This window comes from Prinia subflava, chromosome 3 (assembly GCF_021018805.1).
Source record: "Prinia subflava isolate CZ2003 ecotype Zambia chromosome 3, Cam_Psub_1.2, whole genome shotgun sequence".
NCBI classification, from domain to species: domain Eukaryota; kingdom Metazoa; phylum Chordata; class Aves; order Passeriformes; family Cisticolidae; genus Prinia; species Prinia subflava.
Window position 1 is genome coordinate 34,359,603 of NC_086249.1, and position 20,629 is coordinate 34,380,231.

Consider the following 20,629-nt stretch of genomic DNA (forward strand, 5'->3'; position numbering starts at 1 on the left):
TATTTAGGACTAGAATCTGTACATCTCAGGACAGACTAGAAGCAGGTTTTCATCAATGGAAAGAAAAACTACTGAAGTTAGCTCTCCTTAGTGCCAACCTCCTTCAACTCCCTTACCACAAGACTAAAAAATCGCCATCATTCAGTGAGCCTCCTTCTCCTGAAAGGGAGGACCATTCTCCAGATGACTCCTGACAATCACTGGGTTCATTTGGCATAAAACAAGAAGTCAAATACTGCAGGAGATAACGGGAAGCCTTACTTGGAAGTACAACAGTCTTTTCCAATTTCTCTTCAGCTGGTACATACAGAAGTATTTTCATGAAACAAAACAAATTATTACACACACAGCACTGTCTTTTCAGTGTTAGAACAGTCCTTAACTCCTACTGCCAGGGTATCACATTTTATTCATCTTTAGTGCATAGGAATATAAAGTGTAAAGGTCAAATATACCTTCCTATAAATGCAAAAACTCCCAAATTCACACAGGTATATTCCAATTTCTCCCTAGTGTAGAAAAGGGAACAGGAATAAATTATGACTTGTATTACATGTTCTTGATCTATGCACACTTGAACCATTTCCATTAACTATTTCCCTAATTTTGCCACCAGGTGGAATACTTTGAGAAGTGATTGTCTGGAAAAGACGACAAGACAAAACATGGGAGCAAGATCTAAGGTGGGGAAAAGAAAACTGCACAGCAGCTTCTCCTCATGCAACAGATGAAGCTCAATCACTGCTCCCTTCAGTGGCAAAGAAAACATGAGGGGGATACACAAAACAAGAATAGCAGGAGCCTGACGACCTCTAGGTTATAGACCTGCAAACAAGAATGATAGAGGGGGCTTAGCCAACTTTACTGTGTGTGCAAACTGATAAAGAACAAGAGTTGAAGACTTTGCAGTAAAAGATAGTTTAATTTTATTGCAAAAAAAAATTTTAAAAATACAGGGTGTGTGTCAGGAAGAAGGGAAAATATGTTTTCTTCAGATTCTCTCAGTCTGTCCATTCCAAAAGAAGAAAAAAAAAAACAAACCTTAAAGAACATAATTCCTCTAACAAAATAACTAATTTTAAGTGGTAGGTCTAACTCACTGCCAGTTGCACTAGTTTAAGCATGACAGATTGCCCCTTAATTACAAAAATTTAATTTTTCAACAATTTTTCTATTTAAAAAATGAAGCCTTCTTTAGGGTAGTCACAAGAAAGCAAGTTACAAAGAAGAAGGCCAAAAAAAGTTTTATTAAATGCCGAAGTGTTCTGTTATACAACACCACCATTGCCAAAACAAGCAGCGTCACAGAAGATCTACAAAGCACAGCAAGTTCAAAAGTAATCACAGCAGCAGGCAGCAGAAATTTCTTATATAAATATCCTTATAACAGATGTTATCTACAAATGCAAGAAATACTACCTGAGAGTTTATCCTTCACAAGAACTAGAATACCCAAACAGTAAGGCAATAGCTGTAATACAACTCAATACAGCTCTAAATTCTGCCTGCTTCTGGATGCTACTGCTCTAAAAAATCTGAGTGCTCTAAGCATACAGAGCTGCTGCAAGTACTAAGAGTACCTGGCCACTTATACACATTACAGAAACTGCTTAAGCCTGTAGCATTTCTGTTTATCTTTGAACTTCCAATTAGCAGCTCACTCAGCTGCTAATCGATATTTACACATTCAGTTCTAATAAGAAAGTTGCAAATTACATGACAACAATGTTAAAATGTTTCCTTTTGTGATATGAAAAATTTAAGAACAGACAAAGTTAACACTACAGTTCATTTTCTTTCCAAAAGAATTTGGACTGACTTTGATTTTTGGCAGACAAATACCAGGCTTTTAAAAACTTGTAACATTGTTTCACACCTTCAATTACATCTGGGCATGGAACATAAAGTTACTTTTATCAAAACATGAAGAGCCCCAAAGGTCAACTTATCTAATGCAAACCTTGATCACAGGGCACCCTCTCAACAAAAATCAAACCTCTGGTATCAGTTGCATTGTCTGTAAAATATAGCTAGCAAACTACATTAGGGGTCATAGGGGAAGTTTCCATATCTCAAACAGGGCAGGGAATTGAGAAAACAGAGGCAGAGATAGAAGGTCCAGGAACCTCAGCAATGGTCTGTCACTCATGTAACCTCTGCTGGGTATCCTGCTACTTTGAAGCAATTCTGTTTACGTGCCACTGGCAAGGGGGGAAATTATCTGAACCACACATTACGAGGACAGGCACTACTCTGAACCAACTTTACCATACAAAAACAGAAACAGGAAGGAGTTCTTGCTCCTTGGTGACAAGAGAAATGCATAAAGGTTTCCTGTAGCAAGTACTGGAAGGCTACCACTTCACATCCCACAAGGTCCATTCAGCACCTGCTTTTCAAACTTGCTCTCACCAGGATCGCACATCTCTGTAACAGAATCTGACAGCTCTCTTCTTCCCATTAGTTCAGCCAATTATTATCTCAAGTTTGCATATTAAACAGAATCACAGAATAGTTTGGCTTAGAAGACCTTTAAAGGTCATCTACTCAACTTCCCCTGCAATGATCATGGACACCTTCCCCTACATCAGGTTGCCCAGAGACCCATCCAACCTGACCTTGAACATTTCCAAGGATTGGGCATCTACCATCACTCTGAGCAACTGTTAGAGTTTCACCACTTGCATCAGAAAAATTTTCTTACTTATATGTAGTTTGAATCTATACCCTTTTCGTTTAAAACTATTACCCTTGTCCTATTGCAACAGGCCCTGACAAAATGTTTGTCCCACCTCTCATAAGCTCCCTTTAAGTAATGAAAGATCACAATAAGGTCTCCCCCTCTCTCCCCCAGGCAGAACAACCCAAACTGTCTCAGCCTCTCCTCATATGAAGGGATGCTGCATTCTGAAAACCATTTCTGTAATCCTTCTCTAGATCTGTTTCAACAACACCCTGTCCTCCCTGTGCTGGGAGCCCAGAGCTGGATGCAGCCCTGCAGGTGGGGTCTCACAGGGCAGAGGGGCAGAATCCCCTCCCTGCCCTGCTGCCCACACTGGTTTGGCTTTCTGGGCTGTGAGTGCACACTGACAGCTCATGGCCAGCCTCTCACCCACCAGCACCACCAAGTCCCTGTCAGCAGGGCTGCTCTGCATCTGCCCATCCCCTGTGTGCACACCGGGGGATGCCCCAAACAAGGTGCAGCACTTTGTACTTGGTCTTGTTGAACCTCAGAAGGTTCACACTGTCCAACTTCTTGAGCTCGTCCAGGTCCTTGGCATAGCAGCAGGCTGAGTTTATCTGTATTTTACCAGACTTGCCTCAGAATGATTAAACATGGCCAAAGGAAAGGGAAGAGCACACACTAAAGAACTAGGCATTGACTATTCTTTGCCAAAGGTGCAACTGATGCTTTGATAACAAATGTTGCTAATGGGTTATGAGGCTATTTGCCACAGCTCACAAAATACTACCTATAGAAAAATATTCTACAGCAAATTATCTATCAAATAATTTATCATAACCAATGAAGAGTACAATCAATGAACATATCTGGAACAACAAACAACAATGTGTACTTAAAAGCATGCACTTCATATGGGAATTGTATTTTTACTGCATTTGTTCACCTTTAGGGACTTGCAAAAGTATTCCTGCCTTTTTTTGTAGTACCTAACTTCAATCCTCCACTATTTATGGGAATATTACACCGTCACCACACAAACCTTTGAACCTCTCCTCAAAATGAAACATGCCCAAAACCTGGCTGTAATCTTAATAATCTAAAACTTTCTATTACTGTACTTCAGTCATCCTTTGCAGATATTAGTTATGGCGCTTCAGCTTTCATCATGAACTCCAAAAGTGAGTAGGTACCAATACTGAGAAGAAAAGCCACTTAAAATAACATGGAAATGGTTTCCAAAGGTTTGCTTTGGTTTAATAAATGCAATCCAAATTAGTCATTTGTGAAAGCCACAAACCCCAGTCTGATTCATAAGAAAATTGCATATGGCAAAAGCAGTTTCTTCAAAGAGCTTCCTCACACTGGTTCAGCCATTTATTATCTCAAGTTTGCATACTAAATTGTGTCAAGAGTAGCAGTGTATTAGTCCCACTGCTTTACAGACTGCACTTACACACACAGCACTCTCTCCATAACATCAAAGCAGTTACAGGAAGAGATGAAAGAAAAAAACTTGATAAAGAAGATAAGGTAAAAGGGTAAGTATTAAATAGCAGTAGGAACTGAAGGCTACAGAATAATTCAAAACCAGATTTTACTAATAGATGAGTCAAAAGAAATCAGTCCTCCAAGCTGACATCAGTTATTTATTTATACTTCAGAAATAAATCATACATTCAAGCCATAATTCAAATACTGCATTAAACAGACTCAAAGATTTTCCTGTGTAACAACACCACTGTAGTAAAAAAAAATTATACACTATTTCAATTCAACCACCTTACAGGAATTAGTTTGATCATGCAAATATTAGAATTTTAAACCACCATATTAAACCAGAATTTATTTACTACTTCTGAATACACAGTATCATAAAATGTTGAAGAGACCTAAAAAAATAAATCCTTTGTAGTCTTACTAACTTTGACATCTATCTCTGTTATTCCCCAGTGTAATGCTTGTTTTATTTCATGCCTTGCAATCTTGTACAAAAGTGCTGCAAATTATCACTAAAATCAGATGATAATTTAACTCCTTCTACACCCTCTAAATGCAATATTTCAGTCAATTAAATCTAATCTTCTTAGCGTATGAAATGAGTAACAGTTATGTAACCCATGATGTCTAATTTTAGCTTCTATGTTTCTATTTTCAGTGCAGATCTGTGAGAATGCCATACAGCTGAGAAACATTCTCTATCTATTCTTTTAGGAAGAAAGCACTGAAAATAAGAGTCAACAAATATTCTGTTCTTCAGCAAGCTGAGAATTAAACATACTGAGAACAGCACTTGCACCAGCTCATACAGCAGCAAAGATGTGATTAAAAAAAAGTCATGCATTTCATTCAGATGGATCACAACATGCTAACTGAAGCTAAAATTCACACTGCTAGAGAGATGAACTGAGAATACTAAGTCTCTTTTAAAAACAAATTATTTGGTTTTAAAAGTAGAGTAGATGCTGAGTAACAGCTTGAAAAACTGGAAAGCCACTTTGTCACAAACCCAGCCAAAGTGAAGGAACAGACTTTCTACTGAAGCAATCACAAGAGAAAATGTTTCAATTATGTATATTTTTCAGTCACACATTACCTTACTATCTCAGGACAACATATTAAAGTTGCTTTTACCCTTTTAAAACAGCCTGTTCACCCAAGCCATTTAACCTACTAGCCTCTAAGAAAAAAAATCCCAAACACATGACCTTTTATTACCATGAAAAAGAATCGTTCACAGTGGCATGAAACTTATTTCAGGCTGAGACTTCCAGGAAAAATGAAAGATGTTTGCTATAAAATTCCAGTATGCCACTTTCTACTAGTCTTCATTTACTTGATTTTGTTTGGAATATCACTTAACTTTTCAACATGAAACCAAAAAGAGTCAAACTAAAATCTATTTAATTGCCTTTTCTGTGGTTCAGTGGGTACTGATTTCATTTAAATTGATCTATGCCTTATTTATTTGTTATTTTCTCAACAACAACAACAAAAAAATCATCCCAGAAACACATGAAGAATTTATAGCTGTACTGCACAGGTTTACACATTTACAAGCCTACCACACTTTTCTGAAAACTATCAATTGGATCATTACAGCAGAATCTGAAAAAAGAAAACCTAAATAGGTCACAGCAATACAGAGAGATAAAATAACACCAAAAATCAATCAGTGGTCAAAAATCTCACCACTTATGTTAACTGGGTTTTTTAGCTCTTACCCATGATTATTTCCTTAGTTTTCAGGTTAAATGATTTCCAGCAATGAAGCTACAGAACACTGGCTGTCTTATTGCAACATCTGTCAAAAATAAGCAACAAGGAGCTAAAGCATAAATAGATTCTGGACTAGAAGCACATTTGGTTATTGTGGATTGTCCATAAAGACAACTCCCAAGATCTGCAGTAAATATCCACAGCAAGAGACCTCCTACTGTCCAGTACTATCAAATCTGGGCAGAACAGCAAGGCCCTTCAAAGAACAGCGGCGGATTCATTAAACATAACCACAGCCAAGCTCTTACAGGCTCCAAAGAAGAAAAAAGGGAAAAAAAAAGAAAAAGAGGGGAAGGGGAAAGAAGAGAGCTCCAGAACAAAATCTGAGGTCTGATTTTTATAGGTAATACTACTTAACCTTTGGCAAGCGTGTTACTTCTTTATTCACTGATTACCAACTATAATTACAGCAACCTGCAGTTTACAGGAAGATGCTGAGAAATGTAATCAATTTAATTTCATTTATAATGGCTCCTTTCACTTGGCTTCCTTCTAGGATTTCACGTGCACCTACATCATCAAGAGACACATGAACTCTTTATAAAAAGTCCCTTATAAAAGAAAAACAGAATATCTTTGGCACAAGGCCAGCTTCTTTGCCAAGATCTGGTAGCTAATATCCATTATTAGGGTGGATTATGCGCTCTTTCAACACCACTGCTATCTCAGTTCTAAGGATATTGCTTTCCTTGTGAACAACCCTAAAATTCTTATTTCCTTCAATTTTCTCTGGTCCTTAAAATAGAGAGAACCCTGCCTGCCTAAATTTCATGGTTCCAATCCCAGAATTTAAAAAGAAGTTACCTCATCAGGCTTTTTTTTTTCTAGTCACCAACTCCGTGGCTCCATGGCTCACCAGCTGCATGGAGCTGAAGGCCTCAGAAACCACATGAGCTCACAGTGACTTCTGCCTCATTCTTAAAACAGAGCTTTCCAGTTGAGAAGCTCAATCAAAGGCAGTATTCAATTCTCCTAGCCAGCACTCAAACAGGTCAGAAAACATTATGTTGCTAATCCATTTTCCTGCCCTTTATAGTGCAGCTTTGTGTCACCAATGATCAGGATACAGACAGCTACTTCCAGCTGGAGAAAGTGCCAAGATAGTGCCCCTAATCCACTGGCAGGAAAAGAATAAATTACAGAAACAAGGTATGGCCAGCTGCTCATCAGACCAACTGCAAAGCTCAGAACAGAACTTCAAGCCCTTAGTCCCATGCTCACATTACTCATCAAGATGTACCAAATACCAGCACACAACACAGATTATTTACAGGGGTAATTTCTCATTAATAGCAACACCCTTTTATTTAGCTACGTATAGGGATGTATATGTGTATATGCATGCACATGACACATTTTTTCTTAGCTATAGACCTGCCCTGCTCCTAATCTGCTACCAAAATGAAACATCAGTAAACAAAGAAAGCCTGAAGGCTATTACATAAACCAAGAGAGCAGAGTAGAAATAATCTGACAATTCAGTTCCCTTTTTGAATGCTTTGCTCACTGGATACAAGTGGAACAGACAAGCAAAAGTCATTTAACACGTGGCAGATTAAATCCTAAGCCAGCAATATAACATCAACAGAAAAAGAATCAACCTACTGAATAATTATCTCCTCAAAGACTTCTAGAATTGTCATCAAATGAGAAGTTGGAGATCTTTTTTCCCCCTGGGTAGAAAGTGGATGAACCCTTATCTTAGCTGAAGTGAGAGGAACAGGAGATCACAAACATTGCTTATTTCCTCCCTTCAAAACTTACTTTCTGTGTGATACCGTCTACCATGGTAAAACTACTACCTAACCTAGTGCAGACACTTTACACATGTTTGGTCTTCCCCTGCCAAATCCTGCAGCAAACCCTTCCACTCATTCTCACAGACACTGAGTCAGGCTCAAATTATGCCTCCATTAACTACTGTACATCAGCTCATCTCAAAGTCAACAATTCCTGAAAAGTTATTCCTCCTGTCAGCCAAATGGGCTCCAAGTACTGCTCCCATTTCCAATCATCCCACATGCACCTTGCGGTACCAAGCTCTCTTGGCCATTTTTCCAACATGTTGGTACTATACTGTCTCAACTTCAATTGTACATGATCTAATCTTATGAAATCTAGAAAGGGCAGAGTCAAAATAATTAGAACAGTTGTACGATTATCCCTCTAAAATGTAAAAACCTTCCTAGATTTTAGATTAACATAAACCTGCTACTTACTGGTTTCGGCATTTTTCTTGTTTTCTGTCGTCTCCTGTCCACTTAAATCTTCCAAAAACTGCTTGTCCCCTTCTGCCAAAAACAAAATTAAAAGGGTTGTTTTAAAATTAATCAAAACTTAATCATAGTAAATAGTACAAATACCAAAACAAGTAAGCAAATTCTACATGTACAAAATACACTTCTCAGTAGATGACACACAGAAAAATCAACTAATTTAGCCAGTGCCAGAATCTACAGGTCTCTAGGCAATAACATCCTTCCAAGTTTCTGTAGAACATTTATGTAGTAATGTTACAATACAGAGACGACAGTTCCCAAGTGCTACAAATTCTTTTAAAGGTCTTGTTATCATACATCATCTACTATTAAAAACCTCTACCGTTATTTACAAGAAATATCGTGAAGACAAAACACCTGCTCTAATAATTTTAAAACATCAAAACTTTTATATCGTAGCTATAAAATCATTTGATTCTCTCAGCAAAAAAATGACAGTAACTTTTCCCAAATGAAAAGAAATGCAAGGACATCAACACAGTAAAAAAAAGAAATTCTGCTGTGCTTAAAATAACAGATTTTTTTCTTTTTAAGCAGAAGGGTTTAAGTTATGTCTACACGGTGATGAAAGTATTCACTATTGTTTTCTGTTCCAAAAAAGTTTTCACGCCCTGAAAAAATCTGCTTGCAAAGTTATTGGTAGATATCATCCTACCTCCTTTTCAATTCCTTTTGAATCAGAGCAAGCAGCTACTCACCCTCCTGCACACATTTACAGTAATGACTTCCACAAATCAGACTGTTGCTGGTTTGCAAGGAGCAAAGACTGCACTGCCTTCAAAAACAATATTAAATGGAATTACACTTAGTATAAGTGTGGCATGTTAGAATAATCTGACATTTCAGCATTATAACTCCACAGCTGCAACAGATGAATAAAATCTTCTGAAGTGCTTAAAAGAAAGAGAAAAACAGAATACTTGAGAGCAACCCAGTTATCAAAAACAAGCTTCTGTATAACTGATCTTCCATTCATAAAGAAAATTGAAAAAATAAAGTATTTTTATATAAAACTTACAGAAGAAAATTTTCCTTGCTTCTTGGCAATAAAAACACAGTAAATATTAGAAACATATGCACAGCCATTTAAGGTGCACTAGCATTTTATTTTTTATTTCTTGTCCTAATATGTAGAGATATGTTTGAAAAGGGAGTAAAAAACAGATAAAGGACGAACACAATTTAAAAAATTTGGCTGGTAAAGAAAACAAATATTGTAACTAAAGATTACAGAAAGAGAGATCTAATGGCATAATTGACATATGGAGAAAAACTGTTTAACAGAAAATCACCCTGAAAATGTTAGAACGCTATCTTGAAGTTACATTCATTACGATAGAACTAACCTAGCCTAACTCTAGGATACTCTACGCCTAGCACACAGACAATTACACTGCAGCTGATTTTTTTAATTACAGAAGATACTCTTGAGAACTGGACAGTATGACAGTCATGTCTCAAATGCAGGCTCGCTGCCTGATGTGCAGTGCCAGTTTATGCACTGAGCCAAGGCATTCCCATTTCTTTATTCTGATCTGCACAGAGTAGGGAGCTGGGTGGGAACCCACCAAAGGCCAGCACCCCCAACATCCGAACTTTACACCTTTCATACATTTCAGCAAACCAAGAAATCACAGTTTACTTGCTACAGGTTACAAAGTTCTCTTCTTGATCAACATTCTACCTTCTAGCAATCCAATGATTCCCTCCCTTCTCCTGCCAGTCACACCACATGCTCAGCCCTTCCCCTCTGGCTTAGGGAGCCTGTGGGCCCCAAGTTGTGGTCACAGTCTCCCCCTGCCAGAACTACCTCTTCTCCACTTGGAGCTGATTCAACCCAGTTGCCGAGTTGGCTTTGTTTGTTTCTTCCTTATCTTGGGAGTTCTGCCAAACGTCCTTGCGGCTCGTGAATTCTGCATTCCCTGTGCCCACTATCAATGGAACATCCTTCTTCCCAAACTTTGCTAACTTTCCCATGAGTCTGAGATGGTTGAAGAGTGCCAAGCCCTAAACCTTAACAAGACAATTGTACTGACAAGTCATTTATCTTTCTAACACCTGCACATCAGCAGTAAGACTACTGTTCTAAGATACTGTTAAATATATTCTTGAACACTATGAATACACTTTTCCTCTATTCCTCTCCCCTGCTTTTAACTAGAAAAGCTTCCTGAGGAGGAAAAAAAAATTGGCTTTTGATAAAAATTCAACAGCATGTTTTCCTTTCAGAGAAGAAACTGCCACCTCTTCTCCCTTCTTTCCCTAATGCCTTAGAAAAATCCAAGGGAATTACAGAAACCAAAACAAGCCTGGCTGTAATATCAGTTAACAATTAGCAGGATTCCAAGCTGTAGTAATCCCCGTGCTCACCTCTGACAGCAGAGGCTCAATGCTTGAAAAACTGAAGGCAGATTGAAGCCCTAGAGTTACACGCAGTTAATTAACGATGCAAAAGCTAAATTAGATTCTCATCCACCATTTTGTAAGCACGCCCAGTCAACAGTACCCAAAGGAACAGAAAGTAGCACAGCTACCTTCCTGTGCCTTTAGTTACACAGCACTGAAAAGAAGGGCTATGGTAAGATGCCTGATAAGGGAGTGCAGTCTCCAGGAGAGCAGAGACAGCACATGGCACAGGACCAAGAGCTGCGTTATCAAATGATTCCTTTTTGAAGTCTTTCTAAAAGACAACACGTCTAGCAATTCCGACAATGACTGCCATACCCTTATACATTTGATCACTACAAAATCATTAATAAGCATATCCCAGATTTTCGCTTTGGGATTTACTCAAGCATTTTGTTATAATATTATCAACAAACCGTAAATTATTTATTTGAAAACTTACTTTAAAACTTTAAGGTAACTTTAAAAATAAAAAATGTGACTACAGGTTAATCCTTTGTCATCAAATCCCAATTGGGAGACATATTTTTGCATGCAAGAGAACAAAGTTATCAGCAAAATGCAAGAATCCTTTTACGTATAAAACCCATTAAAAACAAGTCTTACTGTTGGTCCTACAGATGTCATGGGCCTGAGAAATTATCACAGTATATGGGCAACAGAAAAAAAAATCTCTGTAAAACAAACAGCACCCCATGTATTTTTTGACAAAGTGTCTGCTCATATCTTTTACTAAAGTAAAAAAAACCTCTATAATTTCTTTTAAAAAATCTTGACAAATATAAATTTATATCCAACTATGCTGAACTCATTTCCACTGTTTTCATTTTAAAAATAAAACAAAAAAGCTTATGTCAGCATTATTATATATAATACAAAAAACAGCCTGTGTCAGCCTGAATATGCTTTCATATTCAAAACCTTGTGCAATTTTGAAACAGTACATTCACACAAACACATTGTAACTATTATATGTATATAAAAATCAAGAAGTTCACAGATCTTAAAACTGCAAACATTGACATTAAATAAGCACTGAATAAAAACCAAAAAACACCCTCTTTTCCCAATTATTTGCACTAGCTAACATCAAAAAAAACAAACATGAGGGAAACGTTAGGCCAAAAGAAATCAAAAATTGCAGCCAGGCAAAATATTATGTATCTCCAGTGTTATTACTGGAGTGGCAGTTCACTTTTGCTACTAATGCCAGTTCAGATAAATTTATATTTAATAGATGCAAGATTTTTAAGATTTTTTAAAGATTTTTTTTGAAGCAACTAATTACTTATACTTACTTTTATCTTAACACTCATAGGAAATGGCATTGCCAATAGTGGGGGGGGGGAAAAAAAAAAAATCGAACAGCAAAAAAATGCCCCAGTCAGCTGGGATTGGGAATGACAGTCCTTTTGATTCCTGCATTCTGAAACCAGAGTGTGACCTACTAGGCATAAAGGCTCATCATTTCAGCATTTACAATCCTAAAGGTCCCTCTTCCAAGTCAAGATTAACAGGGTTGTGACTCTGTAGACTTCCTACTGCTACAACACTCAGGACCTTCATGAGCGTATGCAGTAATCTGGACTCTGGACCAAAACAACAAAAGTATCAGCAGGCTCTGCATCACAAACAGATATAAAAGTCATCCAGAACTCTCTTGAAACGAAAAGCTGTGATTTCAACTAATTTCACTGCAAGGCAGTTGAGATTTTTAAATCAGTATCATCCACGTTTCTAGTTATGCCACAGAAAGCAACAAATAAAGCAACTGTTGAAAGATGACAATGAAAGCTTTCTTCAGAAAATGATGGTGCATAAAATGCCTGATGCCAAAATTCTGTCAAATAATTTATGCAGCAGCTGTTTTCAAAAGAAACATTCATAGACACAGCCATAGGTCTGAGGTCAGGTGAGGATGGGCTATAGCACGCAGAAAGCTCAAGCAGGATGCTTGGCTAGTAGAGAAGCAACACTCAAAAGCAGGATCCCCATCCGACAGCTTAGGGGCCCTCTCTCAGGAGGAGTCCCTCCAGCAGCATCCCTCCTCAGCTTGAGCAAGAGGTTTACCATCTCTTTCCCTAAATACAGACAGATGCCAGGGACCACAGAGCTTTACTTACAGCAACATAACTCACTTGTTTATTAACAGAAACTTATTTAAAATTAATATACATTTTCTTTTTGAAGTCTTATCCCATTCCATTTTTTTGTGGTACCTAAAAGTTTCAGATCTTTGTGGCGGAAGCAATAGGTTACTCACAGGTCATTGGGCCTGATTAACTGGTCTCAGATTTCTACAAAAACGTGTCTCTACTCCAGAGCAGTCTGTGAATGTCTGCAGGGCAATCATCTTTCACACTAACAGCTCCCTAATGACACACTTGCTGCAATCCAATAAAGAAGTTCATTTGCCACAGACTTCACTTCTGCATACATCTTTTTCAGACGGACAGAGCGACCGCCTACACAGCTGTCTGCAACATAAGCAAACCACGGCACGAACTAAAACAAGCCATTTATCTCACAGGAAAAAGAAAAAAAAAAGAAAAAAAAACCCTGAATTGTACACCTAATACACAAAAACTGAGATCTGACCAGGGCTAGACAACACATGCAAAGTTTTACATGCCGCCTTTTTTTTTATGTGTTGTATCTCCCTTCTTAAAACCACCATTCCCCCAATCCTCCCTCCTCTGAAACGCCCAAAATAGGCTTGCTGTCTCTGAAAAATAACTGCAATAGAATTAGTACAACTTATGTATTCAATGTATCTATAGGAAAATAATTTTGAAGAGCGAAGTACTTCTTCTAAACTGGACTTCCTGCGAACTTCTGTTGCAGTTGCCAACACAGTATTCAACTGAAAGCAACTTCATACTAGTCAAAGAACATTTGTGCGTTACTTGCAGTTTCGCCACTTAATAAACTGGCATGTTTTACCTTCAATTAACAATTTACCTACACTTAATATTTCTTAAGTTTAGTAGCCTTCAAGTCCCCACAAATGCACTACGGGAAATTCACAGATTCTGAAGAGTCCTACAATAGAATGGCCAACCTCACCATGTACATTGGATGCACCATCAAAAATGGAAACCACAAGTATAAACTGATGGAAGTACTGTTGCTTCCAAGTGCAATAATCCTTTCTCTAAACATACAGTTAGCAAAGAAATAGGACATGTACCCAGAATTTTGGGTATATCTCATCCAAAAGTCTATTTTCTGTATTTTCTGAATGACGCTGTTAAGTCTCTTACAACCAGTTCCATAAAATAAAGGAAACTTATGAACTTATGAACCCATATCATTCTCCATATAAACTAGCCAGAGTTCTTAAATTGCAATGTCCAAGGGTAAAGATTATTAACTGCCTTTTTGGGACAACGTTGTATTTCTTTTCCTTTGTACTACATGACTGGAAGGTTTCACTTCACAGAGTGATTAATAAATATCTAAAGTAGAAAGGAAAAAAATCTTGAATCCAAAGTACAGCTAAGTATTAACCTATTGGTAAAGTTAGCCAACAAATGCAGTTCCTCAGTATTGAAAGGAAAGAGTTTCTAGGCTCCTTCAGCTCTGGAGTCAACTTGCTGAGCACGCAGATTACACTGGGTGCTGCTTTAATGGATCAGTATCTCTCCACAATCAGTTCTTTCTCCCGAAGTTTGTATAAAGCTTTGTTTACATTTACAAACTTGAAAATCCTCCCTTTCCTCTACTCCCACAGACTTCTAATGCAACAGAAAGCGATAGGATGGCTTTGATGTATTTAACACATCCAACAGAAAGACGTAAAGCTCTCAACAACTTTCCTCCTCACCTCTGCCAACAGAGGCACCCCTTCTCAAAAAGAGGAGCGAGGCAGCTGAAGAAGAAAGGCCCTTCACCTATCTTGCCAAAGGCTAAAGGAACTTTGCCAGGAACTGCTTTCTCACATCATAACATCTACACATCTTACCCTCCTGGTTTTGCAGCTCGTAGGTGGATCTAAATCCTCACTCTCTTTACGGCTTTACCCAATTTTCTGTGAAACAACCTTTTCCTGGCAATACTATTACCATAGCCCTGCAATGCTCTCTTACTGCAATGGCAGAAACAGTCTGAGCAGAACTCTTTTTGTCATCTCCACACACACTTTTACTCCTTTTCTTTGAGTCAGCACTCAAGAAAAAAATCTCTGGACAGCTCCAGACAGGTCACACCGTGTCATTTTTTCATGCATTTTCTAAAGATGTTTCGGATTTGCTCTCCAGTTTTCCAACCTAATAGAACAACAGTGTCACTCCAGTACAAAGCTTGGAAGTACGCCACTGCCTTGCAATTGCCATTTGCTGGGAGGCTGCTTATCTGGGAACACTGCTCTGACTCGCAGTTTATTTTTCTCACAGTCCCTCTTATGCTAAATCAATAGATCAACAGAGGTAAGTCTTACAACCCAATAAACAGTTACAACTTGTCCCATCGTTAATGATTAAAAAACAGCTTCATCGCCGTGGCCATAATGTTACTGTACACCAATTCCACATCTTCCCTGGGAACTCTCGTTGCCCAGCAGCGCTGTGCCAAGGCACCGAGAGCTGACAGCACAACCACATCCCCACCCTCCGCTCCATGTGCGAGGCGCTGTGCAGGCACAGCATCCCCAAAAACGCTCCCGGGGCACAGACACGGTGACAGGCACCTCCGATGGAAACCGGAGGGACACACAACAGGCATACATCTGAAGCCTGACGCGAATCAGCCACGGAGACTGAACTACTTAAAACTCAAAAATGCCACTCCCGTAAGTCAGCTTAAAAAATGGAATCTTTTGAAAAGCCTGTACCAGAAAGAGGAACACGAAATACTTGTCTAGGGTGTTACACAGACTGGAAAAGACAGCTTAATAGCACCTTACAACTAAAGTGATTAGTTGTGTTGGCATGGAGTCCAAAGAGTTGGGGTTTTTTTCGCGTTCAGGTTAAGAAACTGACAAAAGACAAGTGAATTCCACAAAGTTGAAACTAAAACCCCTTATCTGCGCTAAACTTTAAGCGACGAGGTTAATTACAAATGCCCACGACTTGTACAAAACATTAATCCATTCAAAAAAACAATGCACAAAGGCTCATTCAGGGCCGCTGCGCCCATTACGTCGGTCAGTACTTAAGGACTCTTAAAAACGCGCATTTGTCGAAAACAATAGACAGCAACAGATGCTCCACAGCACTTGTTTATGAAGTAATTCCTTATTATTCTCCCACACCGCCGCACTCAGCTGGCCCGACCCGACTGCCACATGTCTACCACGGTGTAACCTCCCGCGCCGCGCCGCTCGGGGACATGAATAATGCAGCGCAGGCTGCGCGGGCACGCCGGGGACGCGCTCCCGGGGCCCCGCGGAACGGGCGAGCCGGGTCCCGGTCTCGGTCCCGGGCGGAGGCGGTGCCCCGCACACGAGCGGCGCTGTGCCGCGCTCCCGCCGCCGCAACAAGTCGCCGGTGCCCCCCGCCCACCGAGGGCTTCGGGCGGGCTCACGCTCGGGGTGCCGCCCCCGCGCTGCCCCGCCGCGGCCCCGCCGGCGGCCGCCCGCGCACCCCTCGCCTCAGCGCCCCCGCCTCACCTGGGACTCCGCTCCCTCCGCGGCGCCGAGCGGAGGGGGGGACGAGCCCCCGGGGTAGGGTGCTCGGGGCGCGGCGCTCTCCGCTCCTGGCGGGGCGGTGTGTCCCCCGCGCCGGCCCCTCGCAGCGGGGCAGAAGGCGCTGCGGGGCCGCCCCGCGCTGCTCGCCGGGGATGCGGCGCGGAGCGCGGCGTGCGCTGTGACAGCTCCGCAATATGGCGGCCGCCGCCGCCGTTCGGATTTTCCCCCCTATCAGATGTGGCTCCTGCGCACGCACTGCGCACGCGCGGCGCGGGCGGGCGGGCATGCGCGGCGCGCGGCGCGAAGCCGTTGCCCGGAGGGGCGCGGGGGCGGAGGCCGCGAGGGGCTCCCGCGAGGGGCTCCCGCGAGGGGCGGGGACGGCTCGGGGAGCGCGGCTGCTGGCGGCGGAGGGGGACGGGGCTCCCGTGAGGGGACGGCGGCGAGCGCTGTCCTTCTGAGGCGGCCGCCCCACCGTAGGGAGTTCCGCGCCCCTCTGCGCGCTCCGGTGGAGCCGTTGCTCGGGGACCCCGCGCAGCCCAGCCGAGCGCAGCCCTGCTCGCGTTGTGCGAGCCTGTGGTGACGGCTCCAGCGGCAGAGCTGCCCTCCAGGAGCCCCCTGCTCGCTTAAATGGGGAGGGGATGAGGAGAAGCAGCTCTCCTGTTAGCGCGGGTGGGCGGGCGGGAAAGGAAAACATCCAAAAAGGCTTGAGTCGCGGAGGGGGAGTTAGCGGCGTGGGGCTTTTTGTTGGGTTTTTTTGGGGGGGCGGGTTGTTTTGTTTTGTTTTCCGTCTAAAGCCCCGCCAGGCATACGTGCCGCCTTTTTGGCAGGCGTGTGCTCCGGGCGCGGTGGGAGGCCGGGTGTCTCGCCAGATAGGGTGGCTCGGAGCTGGCGATGCCACCAGCCCCGGCGTGCGTGGTGAGCCACGGGCTGGGAAGGGTCGAGCTGTGATGGCTCATGAGAACAGGGATGCCTTCAGGGAAAGAGCATGGAATGCAGCCTGAGTGGAGAGCACTGACTCTCTTCCTCTCCTCCATATCATCGCAGTGATGGGTGTTCTCTCTTTTTTCATCACTCAGTCGTGTGAAACAGTCACGCTGGTGAATAGGATCACACCTTTTTTTGATTTTCTTCTCTCTCTCTCTTTTTTTTTTTTTTTAATATAGACCCAATGGGAATGTAGAAGAAAACAGCAGTAAGGAGAATCCTCCCGAAGGACAGAGAGGTTGAGGCAATCCCAGCCCCCACTGTGCTTTCTCAGTTTATTTTTGTTTGCAAGGAAGTGAAGGTGCTCCCTGAGCTCAGTGGCAACCCAAGCAGGGAGGCCAAACAGCAGAGCTCAGTGCAAAGGGATCCACTCGAGCTGCCACCTCTGAGTCATGCAGCTGCTATTAATACACCTCGCCCTCTGGCTGTCTGATAAAGAGAGGCTGGGGGCAGAACTATGAGGAATTTTCAATTAAAAGCTGCTTCAAAAAGGATAAAAAGAACATTCTAGGGTGAATTGGAGTGGGGAGAAGGAAAAGAGGAGAGGAAAGCAGCCTGGCAGACAAGGAATGATCTCCCAGAGAATTTGTGGGAGCCTCACTGACTAAATGTTTTTCATTTTTTTGACAAAATTTAAAGAACATTCTGATAGGTAAATGACCACATAATACAAACTATTGTAAAATTAAATTTAATTATTGATAGAAGCTTGAACATAATTACTTTTTTGGAGAAATTTAGTTTAATTTGTGATATTTTATGCATTTTGTGGTATACTTCAAACAAGCATTTATCTTAAGAGTCATCATCACAGAAACTGAACGTCTCAGTCTTTTAATGGTATGTTCAATTTCCTCACATGGGCTAAAATTTCACTTCCAGCTTTCTTTGTGCCGTTTTTCCCCAAGGAAGAAGTGACAGCGCTAATTCATTGTGAAGATCACCCTCGTGTGCAATAGTATTTTGCAGTACATTAAACTTCTAAGGCATCTTGCAACGTCTGCAGATACACAGTTTCATGGACCAGCCACGATTACTATGCATTGTATTGTTGTTCCTTGTTCAGATGGCCTTTACCTGCAGGCCAGAGCAAGGGAAATGAAACAAACAAACAAGATGCAGAAAAACAAACACTGTTTCATTCAGTCACTTAAATAAATTGAGTATGATTTACTGCAGCGCACAGATAAAATGTGTTTACTTTAGTTGACCGAATTAAAGGCTTGCTTTCTTCTCAAATAGTCCATTCTGGACTGGCTCAAATATAAGATTATTGCACTAGGGCTTGGTTTCATTACTGGTGTTGATAGCATGTGAAAGCCAGTTCCTTTCAGTTTGTGCATTATCAGTGGAGGATATGCTTTATCTCTTATCCTGTTACATGAAGAATATTATTGCTCAGAAATGTCAAGGTAAATAATAGTCTTATCTTCCTTGTCAACAGTATAATGTGGGTTTCTTCTCACCTTGCTTCCTTAACAAGGTGTAAAATTGCAGTTTGTCTGATAAAACAGGGCAGTAAAAACAGAAGTGTAGTTAGAGATCATATTCTTTGTAGCCATGAAACTGAAACTACAGAAAGAACTACAGGCAATAAAGAGAGCTTTCAGATACCCCTATCGACTTAAATTACACAGTCCTTTAAGAGGTAGGTTATAAAGATAAAGCTAATGATAAGAATGCTGTAACTGCGAGGCATAAAAGTTTATCTTCCAGCAGTAATGCCAAATCCCAGTTCTTCATTAGAAAACTGATTTTAAACTTCTATTGCCTGATCTGAGAAATCAAGCCTAGAATCATTTTAGAAAGTAAAGATTTTTGAGCCAAGGTTTCTCTTCTTGAGTGCACCTGCAAAAGTATAAAGCATCAGTCAGTGGAGACTGAGTTGTGTGTTAGAATCTACTTTTCTTAAAGCCAAATGTACAGTTCAAGGGGCATTTACTAGACAAGGCATTTTGGAAAGGAGAACTAAGAAAAAAAAAACACCATGAGAAATTTCTGATTTTTTATTTTCAAATGGTACGCAAAACACCCTGACATTACCGAATTCAATTATGATTTGTGCCACCACCCTGGACAGAAGTGTAGTGCTGCCCGTACCATGCCCCTAATGTGAAGAGTTACACATGAGCTGTACTCAGCCTACATGCCTGGAAGGCAGCCATTCTGGGAATAATTATATGTATGACTCAACACACATACTCGGCTATTAATATGTTTACAGAAGCAGACCTGACATTGTCTAAAATTATTGCAGGGGAATTTTACTAATTGCATAGTCTAAAACTGAATTGCTTTTAGTTAGTTTTTGAATAACAATAAAAGGATACATTGTCTTAATGGACATTAATAGTATTTTCCAAAAAGTGTTAGATTGCCCTTAAAAATCTTTGCTAGAAACAAATGGAATTTGAAGTATTCTGTGGTCATCAGATGAATCCAATTCACAGATATTTTAAATATTTGGTGAAATTACAATGTCTAAAGTAATAGGTTTTATGTCTTGTTAGATTTGTCTGTCATTTAAAATTAAATGTATCCGATTCCAAAAATTATTTTTCACGCATGGTATTAACATACCAGGTTTCAATAAAAATAAAAGTATTCCAGTAGCAACACTGAGAATTCCAAGTCGCCTTCATTGCATGCATATGTACGGTCCTAGCTTTGATCAGGTTCAAAATGCAAAATATAGTATGATCCTGGGGAACTTGTGTTTTCCCTCTCTGGAATACCATAGGTGTGTGAAGCTTATTAGGTGTCCTGCAGGGCCAAGATCTTGCACTTGGGCAGCACCTATAGAATCCTCAGCTCCAGGGAAGAAGTCCGGGAGTCCACGTCCAGGATAATCCCCTGCACGAGCGTTGTAAGGGGGGAGGACAGACCTAGTGTGCCAAAAGTTGTATGGAGGGGGGATCCTCCCTCTTCAGAGACACACAGTGAACAGAAAGGGCAAATCAACCCCTGAACAGTGGGCAGGGTCATCTACTACTGAGCTGCAGTGTTGCAGCTCCGTCCTTCCACCCACTGATCTAATCACCCAGCTGAGGGGGCTTAGCCTCCAGCATTCACTGTGAAGCCTGGCTGGCCAGCACACACCTTTCCCATGGAAAATCCAAACGTTTGCAAAAGCTTTGTCCCGCAGCCCAATCAATTCCTGCCGATGTAAGAACATTGTTTCTCTTGCTGACTGTGCTCACCAGAAGCCTAAGACCGGGTGAGTAAGAAGCCCAAAGGCTTTATCACTGATGGTGCCACACGTGGTGACTTCTTCCAGTGACAGATTTTTGGCTTTTTCGTGGTATTTAGTCTCTGGTACTACAGCAAAGATACCATAGTAGTGTCCACCTCTCTCAGAGTCAAATCTTAATA

The 20,629-nt window shown here is 41.0% G+C and overlaps 1 protein-coding gene across 1 annotated transcript in view; it reads right to left on the bottom strand.

The window, feature by feature from the left end:
• RDX (radixin) overlaps positions 1–16,520 on the bottom strand; it is a 37,015-nt gene extending 20,495 nt beyond the window's left edge. The window contains exons 1-2 of the mRNA XM_063394611.1: positions 16,256–16,520; positions 8,182–8,253 (exon numbers count right to left, since the gene is read on the bottom strand). Coding sequence (XP_063250681.1) covers positions 8,182–8,193 — 12 coding nt within the window. The 5' untranslated portion in view covers positions 8,194–8,253; positions 16,256–16,520. The remainder of the gene's footprint in view (positions 1–8,181; positions 8,254–16,255) is intronic.
• Positions 16,521–20,629: the final 4,109 nt, after the last annotated feature.